Consider the following 14,435-nt stretch of genomic DNA (forward strand, 5'->3'; position numbering starts at 1 on the left):
TTTTATGTCTTTGAATAGAAAACTAAAAACCAATTAAGTTGCTCTGTAACTTTCTGGCTGTGGGTAAGTTATCTAACACTGTGCCTCACTTTCCTCACCTGTAAAATGGGGACACGGACAGCACCTATTTTGTTGGGTCATTGTGAAGATGAAATGGGTTGATATATATAAATTGCTTTTTTCCCCCCACTTTCTTTTACAGCTTTATTGAAATAATTAATATACCATAAAATTTACCCTTTTAAAGAGCCCACTCCAGTGGGTTTTAGTAGAGTCAGAATTGTACACCCGTCACCATGATCTAATTCTAGAACATTTTCATTATCCCCCAAAAGAAACTCATTAGCAGTCACTCCCCATCTCCCAAACCCCCGAGCCCTTGGCAAACAGTAATCTACTTCTGCCTCTATGGATTGGCCTATTCTGGACACTTTGTATAAATGGAATCATACAATACCTGGTCTTTTGTGACTAGCTTCTTTACTTAGCATAATGTTTGTAAGGTTTCAGGTTTCGTCCACGTTGTAGTATGTATCACTACTTCTTTTCTTTTCCTTGAGCATGTGTAGTATGTGTGTGTGTATAATTTATTTTTTCTTCTTGGTGCTTTGAAATTTTTTCCTATAATTTCTTTTTTTCCTAACTTTATTGAGGCATAATTTACTAATAAAAATTGTTTCTAAGGTTGCCTGTGTGGCTCAGTTGGTTAAGCGTCGGACTCTTGATTTGGGCTCAGCTCATGACCTCACAGTTGTGAGGTCAAGCCCCAAGGCTCCTTGCTGGGTGTGGAACCTGCTTAAGACTCTCTCCCTCTGCCTCTGTCTCCCTCAAGTGTGCACGTGTTCTTTCTCTCTCATAATAACAATAACAATAATAATAGTTTCTATTTAAGGTGTACAATGTGATGATTTGATATACCTATACACTGTGAGATCATTACTACAATCTAGCTAATTAATACATCCATCACTTCACATAGTTACCTTTTTGGTGTGTGGTGAGAACACTGAAGTTCTACTCCCTTAGTGAATTTCAAGTGTACAACACAGTATTATTAACTAGCGTCACCACACTGTACTTTACACCCCCGGAACTCATTTGTCTGGTAACTGAAATGGTCAACGGGTATACGAAAAGGTGCTCGACGCCACTGATCATCAGTGAAGTAAATTTGTGAAAACACAAATTACAACCACAAAGAGGTATCACCTCACACCTGCTAGAATGGCTATCATCAAAAAGACAAGAAGTAACAAGTGTTGGCAAGGATGTGGAGAAAAGGGAAGCACATTAATGTGCTAAGTGTTTGCCAATATTAATTTTAAGACTTCTACCTTGTAGTAAGAGCTCTGCCTCGACTTACCTCTGTGATTATTAAAGGAGCCCCTCTTACTCAGAGTCTCCAGTGGTTAAGCAGGACTCTTCCATTAAGCTGGCATAAGTAATGATTTACCATTGAGAAAAAGGGAGTGAGGAATTCAAAACCAATCGGCACCTAGTTCCTGGAGGAAAGTTGCTGGAACTTTCTGACCCAGAGAAGCGGGTCTTGAGTCTTCTGTATTAGGTGATACTGACTCTGCAGCAGTAAATGCACACTCATACTTCACTTTGGGGAACAGTTCCTTGCTGTCTTACCTTGGGCTGCTAGAACAAAAATATCATAGACTGCATGGCTTAAATGGCGGATATGTGTCTGTCTGTTCTGGAGGCTGGGAAGTCTGAGATTAGGGTACCAGCCTGGTTGGGTTCTAGTGAGGGCCCTCTTCCTGGTTTGCAGATAGCTGTCATCTTGCTGTGTCCTGACATGGTGGAGAGCGAGCTGTAGTCTCTTGTTCTTAAGAGGACACTAATCCAGCCTGGGGGCTTGACCCTAATGAGCCTATCTAAACCTAACTACCTCCCAAAGTCCCCATCTCCTATACCACCCCACCAGGGGGTTAGGATTTCAACATACAAGTGTTAGGGGGGACACAAACATGTGAACCATAGCAAATTGCTACTTGTCAACTGTCTCCCTGTCTTTTTTTAAGTAATGTTTATTTATTTATTTTTGAGAAAGTGGGGGAGGGGAGAGAGAGGGAGAGAGAGAATCCCAAGTAGGTTCCACCCTGTCAGCGCAGAGCCCGATGCAGGGCTCCATCTCACGTGAGATCATGACCTGAGCCGAAATCAAGAGGTGAATGCTCGCTCAACAGACTGAGCCACATAGGCATCCCTCGTCTTTTGTATTGTGATTATTGGCTAGAGGAGTCTATACTCATTCCCTCCTATCCCTGTCATTTATGTGACAATAATCACACAAAACACCCTGCTGGGGGTCATAAATATTTAAACAGATAATCCACTTTTAAATTTGACACCGTTAACACATAAAGGATGTTTTGAAAGGAGAACAAAAGTATATTTCAAGAAGACAAGTTGAAAATTGGTTACAATAGTGAAAGGCCATCTAACTGACAAATTCTAAGGACATGTAGCTTTGCTGAAGGCTCACTGACTTACAGAGAAAAATATCTGGAGTCCACCACAAGTAAAAAAGCAGTCTAATATTGTTTGTTCTTTTCCGAATCACCTGGGTGGCTCAGTCAATTAAGCGTCTGACTTCAGCTCAGGTCATGAAGTAAAAAAGCAGTCTAATACTGTTTTTTCTTTTCTATTACAAAAGAATACAAATACACCTTGAATTGAAGTGCTTCTAACTCCACAGTCTATTAGGGGAGGAACTCAGTTTCCCAATTCAGTGATATATCCTCCTCTGGCTGAGAAAAATGCCATGGACAAAATGTGGTTTGAAAAAAGTATTCAATTTTTTTTATTACATTTCTTACAAGCAATAATCATCTCATGCCGTTTACACTAAGTAACAAACTGGAATAGCAAAGCACTACAGAAATGAATATTGGAGAAGCCCTTGGGTGGTGCTAACCAAGACCTGGTCCTAATCAGTACTGGCCATAGTTCTTTCCACAGGAAGAAGCTTGCTCTCTGTGAATTCCAGTGGGAAAGCATGACTTAATGGGAATACCTTTCCGTTGCCTATTCTATTAGATACTTTACACTTTCCGGAAAGCCAAATTTCTTTCTACCACAAGGAAAAGTGAAAATGATGCCTTGCATAATGCCTTACATTCATTCATTCATTCATTCATTCATTCATTTCCCTAGTAATGTGGGAATCAGGAATCCTGTCTTATTGGTGCAGGAACTGAGGCTCCAAAGGTATAAAGGCAATCTCTTAGTAATTACACGGGAAGCAAGTTGACCAGCGCTTTAAACGAAGAGGCATCGCTACCCAGTTAGCATGCCCTTTAGCCAGAAAGCTTTTCGGTTTTAAGAAAAATCAGAGCCTGACCAGCCAGCCCACAGTATTTAGATGAAAACAGGTGACCGTGTCTGCAACATTTAATTATGGATCTACAAGCAAAAACTCCATCTTCTGGTGGCACCTACCGCGCAAAGGGCCAAAGAGGCTGCGATTACTAAGGCTGGTATTGAGCAAAGGACCAGGGTCAGCAGAACGCTCAGAGGGGACAGATTATGTGTGTGTGAGGGGACGGGAAGAAGAGGCAACCGCAGCCACACTTTCAGCAGTGCAGGGACGCCGCTCCGCGCTCGGCTCTCGATTGCTAGCGCCTGGCGCGGCGGGCGGTGCAGCGGCTGCAGGGGCTCTGCGCTCGAGCGGTCGAGCCTGACCCGCAGCCTCCGAGTCGCGTTCGGTTGCGGCCCTGGGGCCTGGGGCGGGTAGGCGGAGGCCGCGGCGGCCGGCGCGGGGATGTCGAGGAGCTCGAAGGTGGTGCTGGGCCTGTCGGTGGTGCTGACGGCGGCCACCGTGGCCGGCGTGCATCTGAAGCAGCGGCAGGACCGGCAGGTCGGTGTCACGTGACCTCCTCTTCCGGGGCCCGCGAGGGCGACCTAAGGCCCAGTGGCCTCTCTCCGCGTGGTTCTCCGTTGCTCCTCGTCTCTCCCTCTTTCGTCGGCTCCGCGGCGGCGCGATCCTGCGTCCCACCCATTCCTCGATCACCCCGGTCACGCGACTGCGGCTCCCACGCCGTCCGCCCGGCCCGGGCGCCGCAGCCCCCGCGGCCGCGTGCACCGGGAGGCCCCGGCGACCCTGTCCTGCCGGCGCGGGGGAGCCCCTGCCTTCCGCGCCCGCAGCCTCCTGGCTCCAGCTAAGGCAGGCCTGCAGGGTGGTGGGTGGCCCGGTTCCCAGGTCACCTCCAGCCTACAGTGGCACGGACTTTTCAGCGTGTCGCTTGGGCCGCTGCAAAGTAGAGGCGGGAAAGGGTTTTCGTGGGGGTGCACTCAGCAAGTTGTCGGCCTCTCCCCAACCCCAGGCCCAAGGTTGAGGCTCAACCCTAATGTATCTCATTTCCAGTGTTAATGAGATTTTATCCTAGGATTAAGGAGGCTGCCCCGAATCCACTTTCTCTGCCTTTAGCCAAGGTAATTTAGTGGATGCTTTTTGTTTGTTTGTTTGTTTCTTTTAAGAAACAGTATGCTGTGGAAACAAGATTCTGGGAATTAGAGATACCAGCCTCCCAATTTTTCTTTTTTCTGTACCTGTATTTCTAGAAATATCTGTAACTTACTGATCGGTTGACCGACCGCCCGTTCCGTGTGTGTCAGTTCATATTGTTTTTACTCTAGTTGGCAAATGTTTAGTGATTGGTCTGTGTGTGCCAGGCACCACACTAGGCGCTTTGGGAAACAAAGATAGGAAGGACGGGCGTTCCTGAGTTTGTAACTGCTTCACACCGGTGCTGAAAGTTGAGTTGAGAACAGGCAACTAGGTCAGTGCGTGCGTTAGGGTTGGGCTTAGTTTTGCCAAGGGTGGAAGTAATGAACTGGATGAATCAATAGTAAATGGCCTTTTGTCGTACTGGGCTGTGCAGTGTGCTTGGTACACAGAGATGAAGCAGAAGAAGTGTTGTCCTTGTTCACAGTCTGGAAATCGGGAAGGTGTGATGGTATAAGAATTTGGGGGAGGGGCTATTGGGATGAGTAATGAGGGCATGGAAGAGGTTAGAGATTGGGGAACAAAGTATGGGTTCTGAGGGCGGAGCTTTTGGAATAGAGGCAGGCAAGTTTCTCTTCTAAAAGTGAAAGGAAAAGAGGGTGATCAAAAGAAATTTGAGGTGGAGTAGAGGATGGTCAGATGTAGTTCTGAGGTCAGTGGAGGCAGAGATTTTCAGACTATGGGGTAGGGATGGATGAGAGCTTGGTTCTGAACTAACTCAGCATCTCTCGTTTTTACAATGTCACCTACTCCAGACCTCTTAAATCAGAATCTCTTGGATATGGGGAATCTTGATCACGTATGTGTTAAAAGCCACCCAGGGGATTCTAACATGCAGCTGGGGTTGAGTATCTCTGTACTAGAGGGTGGAAAAACAAAGATTTAGGTATTTGGAAATTAGATGAAGAAAAGATTGACCGGAATAACCTGTGTTTATTTTGCATCCAGTCATTCAGTGGACTTTTTTTTTTACACTAGGAAGAAGACAAATGATTGACACATTGGGTATGTTGGAAGGTTCAAGGAAGCAAGAAATAAAATAATGACTGTTGTTTTCTAGCATTTCTTGACTGTTTACCACATGCCAGGCACTGACATTAATCCTCACAGGAACCCAGCAAAACGAGTTGTACTACATGAGTAATAGTGAAGAGGTCTTGGTGGTTAGTAAGAGAGGTGATTAGTAAGGTAGCTAAGTGCAGGTCACAGGCAGTCGGCATACACTGCAACTTGAAAGAAGGTAGCACTACAATGATGGCAGGAGAGCAAGCTCCTAAGCCATATGCTGAAGTCTGAGGAAGGAAGATCAGGTATGGAAGATCCCAGAGGCAGGTATGGAAAGAATGATTCCAGTGGATGGTGTGGGCTTTGGGGGTGGGGTGGGGTGTGTGCATGGGTGTGTCATGGTACAGGAAGTACAGGACCCAAAGGACTGGGGAGGGAGGAGCCAAATGTCTCTGGAGATCTGGCTAAGGAGCAGGGTCCAAAAAAGATGGTTTTCAATTGTGTTATCTGTTCTAGGACTCTTAAACTTCCCAATTCCCCCCATAATAGTGAGTGAAACTCTAGGCCTGGAGGAGATCTGGCAAGTAGGTACTTGGCGAGTTTCTTTAAATAGGCATAATAGGGACACCTCAGTAGCTCAGTCGGTTGAGCGTCTGACTCTTGATCTCAGCTCAGGTCTTGATCTCAGGGTTGTGAGTTTAAGTGCATTGTTGGGCTCTGTGCTGGGCATAGTGCCCGCTTAAAAATAATAATGATGATAGTAGTAAAATAAAATAGACCTAATGATTACCAACAAACAAAACCCCAGGCCCTGGGCCCCACCCCCATTAATTCTACCTCACAAGGCTGCTGTTAAAAAAAAATTAGTATTTGGGGACCTAAAAACTAGAAAATGGCAATTATTAGTAATGACTGGACTTAGGCTTTAAAAAGTCTCATCTTAGGTGCCAAGTCCGTGTTCTGGAATTTCCCACCTGTCTTTAGTGCTTCTCAAAGTAACTACCACCTTTCTTTTTTCCTCTGGTAGTAGCATTGTATTTTTCCCGTCTCTCTCAGTCATGTAATTGATTAGTAATTCTGTATAATTTTTACTTCTTCTTATGCACTAGAAGAAGCTAAGATCTTTATTTTCTTGATCCTGATAGTTTGCTTAAATTTCAGGAATCTTTTTTTCTTTGATATTTATTATTCAGCTAGGATCATTGCTAATAGGAAAGTAGTTTGTAAAGTTACTGTAGTAATTCTCACCAGATCTTTTAAAGCATTGTATATCAATTAAACTTTTAAAATTCACCTCAGGAACAGTTTTTTTTTTCTTTTCTTTTTTTAATTTCCCATGAAGCTTCTATACTGAATGTTCAGGAATTTCTTAAAATATGGTTAAGAAGTCATTTTAAGTAATAACACTGGTGGAGCACACGACCAAATTAATCTGATAGCTTGTTACATTTTACATTTATGCAGAAAGTTGAAATAGTAATTAGGTATTTGGAGTCTCAAAGTTTTCAGTGTATTTTGGTAGTACTGTTACTCAGATTGAATGGCACAAGGAAGGGAACCACCTGTTTGGGTGTTACTGAAATCTGTTTCTTGCGTTTTTAGAGGCTTCACGATGGAGTGATCAGAGACATTGAGAGGCAGAATCGGAAAAAAGAAAACATTCGTCTCTTGGGAGAACAGATTATTTTGACTGAGCAACTTGAAGCAGAAAGAGAGAAGATGTTATTGGCAAAAGGATCTCAAAAAACATGACTTGAAATGGATGCCAAATATTGATGGGACAGTGTTGAGTGTGGGTGTGTGTGGATGGAGAATAGCTTTGTGAGGTGTTCACCCTTTTTTTGTCACTGTCCTTTCAAACTTGACCAAAGACAAGGACAGTGGATCACATATTCTAAATTATTGCTTAAAAGTCCCTTCTATCTGAGTAAAGAAGTAGGCAGACACTCTCGTGAAGTTTCTGTCTGTGTGATCCTGGTAGAAGCCCCTTGAAGCCTGGTGTCCAGAGCTTAGGATTGTTCGTGAAAAGCACTTGAGAGCCTGGGAGAGGAAGGGATGGATAGTAACATCCACCTGAGTAGTTTGATAAGCCGGCATGATGATGAAGCCACGAGAACATCTACCTCAGAAGGGCTGGAGGAGGGAGAGGTGGAGGGGGAGACTCTCCTGATCGTTGAATCGGAGGACCAGGCATCAGTGGACTTATCTCATGATCAGAGTGGGGATTCCCTCAACAGTGACGAAGGAGATGTGTCCTGGATGGAGGAGCAGCTGTCCTACTTCTGTGACAAGTGCCAAAAATGGATACCGGCCAGTAAGGAGCTTCTCAATTCCTTTGATTTGTCAGTTCCAATGTGAAGGTTTGTTTTTCTCACCTGTGAACGAAACATGAATGTACAATGGACCTAAATAAAAAGATAATTATTAATTTATGATTAGTTTAGTTGGTTAATGACAGATTTATATAAAACGTAGACACATTTGTGCTAATAAAAATTACTGTCAACCTCTCACATTGTTAAGTTAACATTTTGGACGGCAACCCAATAAAAGAAAGTTGGAAATCCTGTGTTATTTAAAGAATTAGCCACATTGTTTAACAAGATCACGTTATGGATTTAGGGCCCAATACTAGGCCCAGTATAGAATGAAAGTTCAAGTTATTCTATTAATATTTAACTTCCGTGGAAAACTGCTGTTGTATGCTGAAGTAAGTCAGAATTAGCAGATTAAAAATATTTTATGCTTTTTTTCTGGGACCATTCTTGTTTTCTGCTTGCTGGCTTCCTAGATCTGCTGACAACAGATATATATACACATGCTGCCCCGATACCTCACTCTTTCAGCTAATCTTTTCATCTGCCAGTATCCTGGCTCTCAAGGAGCATGCTTTGGCAGCCATCACGAGTCTTACCAAAATGGGATTTTCCCATTCGGCAGAGACTAGGAAAGACATCGGTACCAGAGGAATTCTTTGTGTAATACTTTGTAACTAGGTCAGAGAAATTTCAGCTGAAACGGGTCAGTTTCTGGTATGTGGAAGTGTTTTTAAGATGGATTTAACTATTCAGATTAGTAGTTACTATTAATAAATTAATAGTAACAGTTTCATAGGAAACAATCTAGAACTTTCTATGCATTAGCTAGCGTTTGCTTCTGAGCTCTTTCTGCTTGTGATTTAGGGCCCTGCCTGAGAAATCTCTGGCGTTCCACCTTGTCCTCTAAGGATACATTTTAAACTGTCCATCAGGATAGGGTCCCTGCTAACTTCCTCAGCGTCTCTCCTCAGTATCCTGTCCCCACACAACCAGAACTTTGCAGTTAGGGTGAGCTTTTAATTCTCCACAAAAAAATTCTTATACCAAGGTCTCTGCACACTTTAATTTCCTCTCTGGAATATGTGTCTCTGTAGCCTCCGTGGGCTCCCGCCATTCACATAGGCACCCCTCTTCCCCTGGCCAATTCTAATCATCCTTCAGGTCCCCTGTCAATGCCACTTTTTCTAGCTCTCCCATCTTCCTTGTATGGGTTGGGCCTCCCTTTTATGTACCCTCGCATTGCCCTGTGGCACACACCACATTCCATTCCAGTGGTTGTCCTGTCTCCCAGAGCATTGGCATCACCTGGGGAACATTAGAAAATGGAGAGACCCAGACCCCGCCTTTTAGAGATTGGTTCATTCTGTGTGAGTAGGCCCAGGCATCTTTTAAAAAAACAAAACCACTCCATGGGTGATTCCAATGTACAGTGAGGATGGAGAACCGTTGTGCTATTATGATTACCTATTTCCTTGTACATCACCCTCAGAACTTCTAAAATGCCAAAAGCAGACTATCTTGGGCGCTGTGTTCCGGTTCCTAGGCCAGTGCCTGGCACGCAGTGGGAACTCAGACATTTCTTGAAAGAGTGTGTGGAGACCCATAGGAGTCAGGAATGTTAACAGTTGGAAAATCCAGTGAGAGCAATGAAAACGTGATTTTCCAGCATCTTTCTCCTAAAAGCTAGGAAGCGTACACTTAACAGGCATACGCTTTCTTCTGTGCTTTTCTTCTGTTTTCCCTATTCCTGTCCTGCTATCATGGGTTAGCTGAAAAGGAGGAAGAACACACGGGAAGCATGGAAAATCTGGTTGATACACTGATAAATGCTGCTCTAGATAAACCTATGATGTGCTTTTTTGTTTTTCTCCTAGGTCAGCTGAGGGAACAGCTCAGTTACCTTAAGGGTGATAATTTTTTTAGATTCACTTGTTCCGATTGCTCAGAAGATGGCAAGGAGCAGTATGAAAGGCTGAAACTGACATGGCAGCAAGTGAGTAAAAAGCTCTTCCCCTAGAATTTGCAGGGTCAATCCCCCAAGGAATTCATTGGAATGAATATTCAGAGAACAGGGAGCTTACACATAGGCTTTTGAGCTGTTTTGAGGGTCGCTCCTTACTTCACAATGAAAATGATAAATATAGGGAGAAAGGAGTTCTTTGTGAAAATACTCCCTGCTAATGTGGTGAATTAGGTTTGAGATTCTCGAAAACCTCACACACACAATTTCACATGAATATGATGCCAGACTCTGATTTTAATTGAATTCCCAATGAGGTTCATATTTTTCTGGCAGCCGTTTTTAGTACAATGTAAAGGTGACCACGTCGGAAATAGTTTGGGAAAGTATAACGTGGCTCATTGCAGAAGCCAACGTAATCTGGCTTTTCCGCGTTTGAACACGGATATGTTTGAATATTGTTGGGGGAATGAATATCTACGTCCACCTTTTAGCCGTCTCTAGTACCAGCCCCCTCCTCCAAGCCAACTGTAGCCTGAACAATAGCTTTTTACTGATCGCCAGCTTGTCTTAATTTTTTTGGTTTGTTTTTATATTACTAACTAGGTCTATTGCAAGGTACCAATGGCCATAGTCTGAATTCTAAAAATGAATGAATTACACATTACTTTGAGTTTTTATGTTTATTCATTTAACAAATATTGAGTGCCCATGATGAACCAGGTGTCATTCTAGGCCTGGAGACTGCTGTGATGAGGAAGACAGCTAGGCAGCTGACATTTTAGACATTTTAGACAATAAGCAGACAAATAAACAAGTTAATTACCCATAGCACTTTTTTGCTATGAAAGAAATAAACAGGGTAAATGAGAAAGAGTTTGGATGAAATGATCTGAGCCACTAAGGTATTCCTTATAAACTGCAGTTGCTTTAGCAGCTTGGACTATTAATTATCAGTGCTTTACTAGGAGATGTGCTAATGAAATCTGTCAGTGGTGAATTTAGGGAGCCTTTTTTGACTTGGCTGAGTATGCAAGTAGAAAATGAAGGGATGTTTGTACTGAGAATATAGTCTTATGCGTATTGTAATTGGGATGTTTTTCTCAAGGTGTACCTGGGATATTGTGTCTAGGCAAGGTCAGATTAATATAATAGATTATTCTCATGTGTACACCCATCAGCAGATTTGCATTTGATCTGTAAGCGTCTCAAAAAGCTGTAAAGTGGAAGAAGAGCAAATATACGTAATTTATTGGCAAGAATATGAGTTTTTGCAGAGGTTCTTTTGAAGAGAACAACTGGCTTTTGGTTATATTGCTCAGAAGATACAATATTGGCTCAGTTTGCACATTTAATTAGGCTGACATCACTTGAAAATTATGTTTTCACTTCCAGAAGATGGATTGATGGTAGATAATATCTTGGTACGATGAAGTGATAGATCAGACACGTCTGGTTCTTGGTAAACTACTGACCAGTATTTCTAGTTGCCTCTAAGAAACCCAGCCTCAGGGTGCCTGGGTGGCTCAGTCGGTTGAGTATCTGACTCTTGATTTTGGCTCAGGTCTTGATCCCAGGGTCATGGGATTGAGCACTGCGTCGGGCTCCTCACTGAATGCAGAGCCTGCTTAAGATTCTCTCTCTCTCTGTCTCTCTCTCTCTCTCTCTCTCTTTCTCTCTTTCTCTCTTTCTCTCTCTTTCTCTCTCTCTCTCTCTCTCTCTCTCTCTCTCTCTCTCCCTCTCTCCCTCCCTCCCCCTCCCCCTCCCTCTCCCTCTCCCTCTTCCCCCTTTCCTCACTTGTACCTGCTCTCTCCCTCTCTCTCAAATAAATAAAATGAAAAGAATTTTTAAAAAAATTAAAAATAAAAACCCCAGCATCTCAAGAAAGAGCTAAATCAGATGGTGTTTTATAGATTCTATTGATGTCACCAAATAATATATTGGAATGTGGGGTTTCTGTCTTTTTAAATCTTAAACTTTATATTTGTTGATTTACCAAAGTAATAAGTAGAAATGCCTGTTTCACCACAAAATACCAACAGTACAGAGAGTCTGGTCTCCTGACCTTTCTTCCATGCTCTTTTTTGTGTTCTCTTCTCCTAGTGACTTGTGAACAGCAGTTTGAAATGCGGGAGAAACCATCATGTGTTTGGGAAGGATAGGGTAGTGGTTATATTCTCATCCTGGATGCTTATTCTTACATGGCAGGTGTAGCACCTACCGTGATCTGTGCTCATTATTTTTCTAGGTGTTTTTCAGCAGGTACTTGTGAAGTGCCTACTGTGGCTGAGCCAGCCCTGAGCTGGGCCCTGGGGATACTCTGTCACTGATAAGCTCTTGTGAGAGTGAAAAACTGAACTGGGATTCATTTTTTTTTAAGATTCCAGATTCCAGGCGAGGGGGAAAACCATGTCCTTCATAGATTTTGCAGTTTGCTTAATAAATATTAAGTGTTACAGAAAAAGTTATTTTCAAGTAAATGTGTGAATTTTAGCTTTTTAAAGTGGTGAAATAATTCAGACATGCAAAAAAAGTACCAGAAATAAAGCAGCAGACAGTGTCTCTACTGCCGAGATTAACAGTGAATACGTGTGTCTGAAGTACTTGAGGGGTCTGGGAGTAGGCAAAAGAAGCTGATTTCAGACTTTCCTTAAAGTATTTCTTGAACAATAGCTTTTAAAATTGAGGTAAAATATACATAACATGAAAGTTTACTATTTTAACCACCTTTAAGCATATAATTCAGCGGCATTCGGTACATTCACATTGTTTTGCAACCATCATCACTGTCCATCTCCAAACATATTTATCTTCCCAAACTGAAACTCCATATCTGTTGAATAGTAAGTCCTCATGGACAATAACTTTTTAAGGAAGCTGTTGGTTAGTTGATGTAGACCTGTTGCAACAGTGAGTGGAAGGACTTGACAAATCCGTCAATGGGATTAATTGTTTGGTGGGGTTTCTGCAGGTTTCACAAGTGTAAGGAGCGGGGAGCTTGGTTAGTGGAAGTGTCAGTATTACTGGGCCCTTTGAGTTGGAGGTTTTCCCTTGGACCATTGAAGGTCTCGAGCTGTGAGCACGGGGGTTGGGGAGCCTGAACTGCAGTTTACTAGCCTCCTTACACTTTCAGGATGTTCCTTCTGGAAAGAATAATTAAGTTAGATTCCTTACATAGATTCTCTGTCCCTTTTTCAATTTCAGTGGCCCCAAATCAATCATTATTTTCATTAGGTTGAAAATGTAGTTTCAAATAGCTTGTATTGTTTTGTTCATTTACATGAATTTACATCATGACAAAATTGCATATATATTGATGCAAAAAGAAATGCCTCAAAGGATAGTCATTGAACATGTTAAAAGTGATTGTTTCTTGATGGCAGATCTAGAGTGATTTTTACTTCCTTCTTTGCTTTTCTATTATGGAAGTCTTTTACAGTGAGCACACGTTACTTATATTTCTGGAAAACACTTCCCAATTCCGGGCTATGAATTAATCACCTGTAGACGAGCAAGGCTGGACCAGATGAGGAGTTTCCACTTGGAGCTCTGAGAGTAATGCTAATTTCATCAGAAGAAAGGTTTCCGCAGCTAAAAATGGCTAAACACAGAGTAGATGGTGACCAACATTATTTTCAGCTTTGAAATTCTGAGAGTCTTTGTTTTTGCTCTCTAAAGAGCTTAGGAAAGTATATAGATAGGCAGGGGTGACTTTCAAAATAAAGGTTAGCACCATCATTCAGAAAATGTGGGCTGCAGCAGATACCTGGATGCCTGACAGCCAGTAGTGTCCCTTTCTCTAGTGCCGTGTTGTATAAGATGGAGGGAAACGGAGGGGGGGGAGGGGGGGTGGCGGGACAGGTTGCTTGCATAGGACAGTCGTTGTTTATCATAATCAGTTCAGCCACACATTAGCCCTGCATGTGCAACGTGTAAGGAACAACGGCAGATACTTAAGTGGATTAGTGATATTGATCTAATGGAAGCAAAACAGAAAATAAAATTCTATACTGAGAGTATTCCAAGATATCACCCTTTCCCCCTCTGTTCCCCACCATTCCTACTCAGAATAGAAAACAAACTTTTTCCCCCTGAAGGTTAACATCCCTAATCGTGCTTGCCTCCCAGCCCTTGTTGCGTTTGTGTTCCAGGTCGTCATGCTGGCAATGTATAACTTGTCTCTGGAAGGAAGTGGACGGCAAGGTTATTTCCGATGGAAAGAAGATATCTGTGCTTTTATTGAGAAACATTGGACCTTTTTACTGGGGAATAGGTAATGTGATTTTTGGAAATCTTATACTTGCACAAAGAGGTGAAGAACAAAGTACACAAGATTTGAGATAGCCTAATGCAGCCCTTTAGGAATTAGAGTACCTGTGGCAATTACAAAGAATTTTTTAATTCAGAAAATGTTACTTTTTTAAGTTAAAACACGTGTTTGTGGAAAACCAAAGTGGAAGTATGTACTGTTTTTTGGATTTTTTTTAATGTTTATTTGTTTTGAGAGCGAGCGCAAGCAGGAGGGGCAGAGACAGAGAATCCTAAGTAGGCTCCGTGCTGCCAGCAGAGACCAGTGTGGGACTCGATCTCGCGAACCATGAGATCATGACCTGAGCCAAAATCAAGAGTCGGATGC

At 42.7% G+C, this 14,435-nt stretch overlaps 2 protein-coding genes across 2 annotated transcripts in view; both read left to right on the forward strand.

Moving 5' to 3' along the window:
* Nucleotides 1-3,670: 3,670 nt before the first annotated feature.
* Nucleotides 3,671-7,292, forward strand: LOC102954507 (protein PET117 homolog, mitochondrial). Its single transcript, XM_042980952.1, has 2 exons — nucleotides 3,671-3,868; nucleotides 7,124-7,292. The coding sequence occupies exons 1-2, from the start codon at nucleotides 3,773-3,775 to the stop codon at nucleotides 7,271-7,273; spliced, it is 246 nt and encodes an 81-aa protein (XP_042836886.1). The 5' UTR covers nucleotides 3,671-3,772; the 3' UTR covers nucleotides 7,274-7,292.
* A 280-nt stretch (nucleotides 7,293-7,572) lies between these two features.
* KAT14 (lysine acetyltransferase 14) overlaps nucleotides 7,573-14,435 on the forward strand; it is a 37,046-nt gene continuing 30,183 nt past the window's right edge. Inside the window, exons 1-3 of the mRNA XM_007096542.3 lie at nucleotides 7,573-7,835; nucleotides 9,714-9,832; nucleotides 13,951-14,072. Of these exons, the coding sequence (XP_007096604.1) occupies nucleotides 7,577-7,835; nucleotides 9,714-9,832; nucleotides 13,951-14,072 (500 nt within the window). The 5' untranslated portion in view covers nucleotides 7,573-7,576. The remainder of the gene's footprint in view (nucleotides 7,836-9,713; nucleotides 9,833-13,950; nucleotides 14,073-14,435) is intronic.

Source organism: Panthera tigris, chromosome A3 (genome assembly GCF_018350195.1).
Source record: "Panthera tigris isolate Pti1 chromosome A3, P.tigris_Pti1_mat1.1, whole genome shotgun sequence".
Lineage (NCBI taxonomy): Eukaryota > Metazoa > Chordata > Mammalia > Carnivora > Felidae > Panthera > Panthera tigris.

Bases quoted from the DNA above. Each gene is read 5' to 3' on its own strand.
- LOC102954507 (XM_042980952.1), top strand. From the start codon at position 3,773: ATGTCGAGGAGCTCGAAGGTGGTGCTGGGCCTGTCGGTGGTGCTGACG. The intron at 3,869-7,123 runs GTCGGTGTCACG...TTGCGTTTTTAG, and splicing joins AGCAGCGGCAGGACCGGCAG to AGGCTTCACGATGGAGTGAT.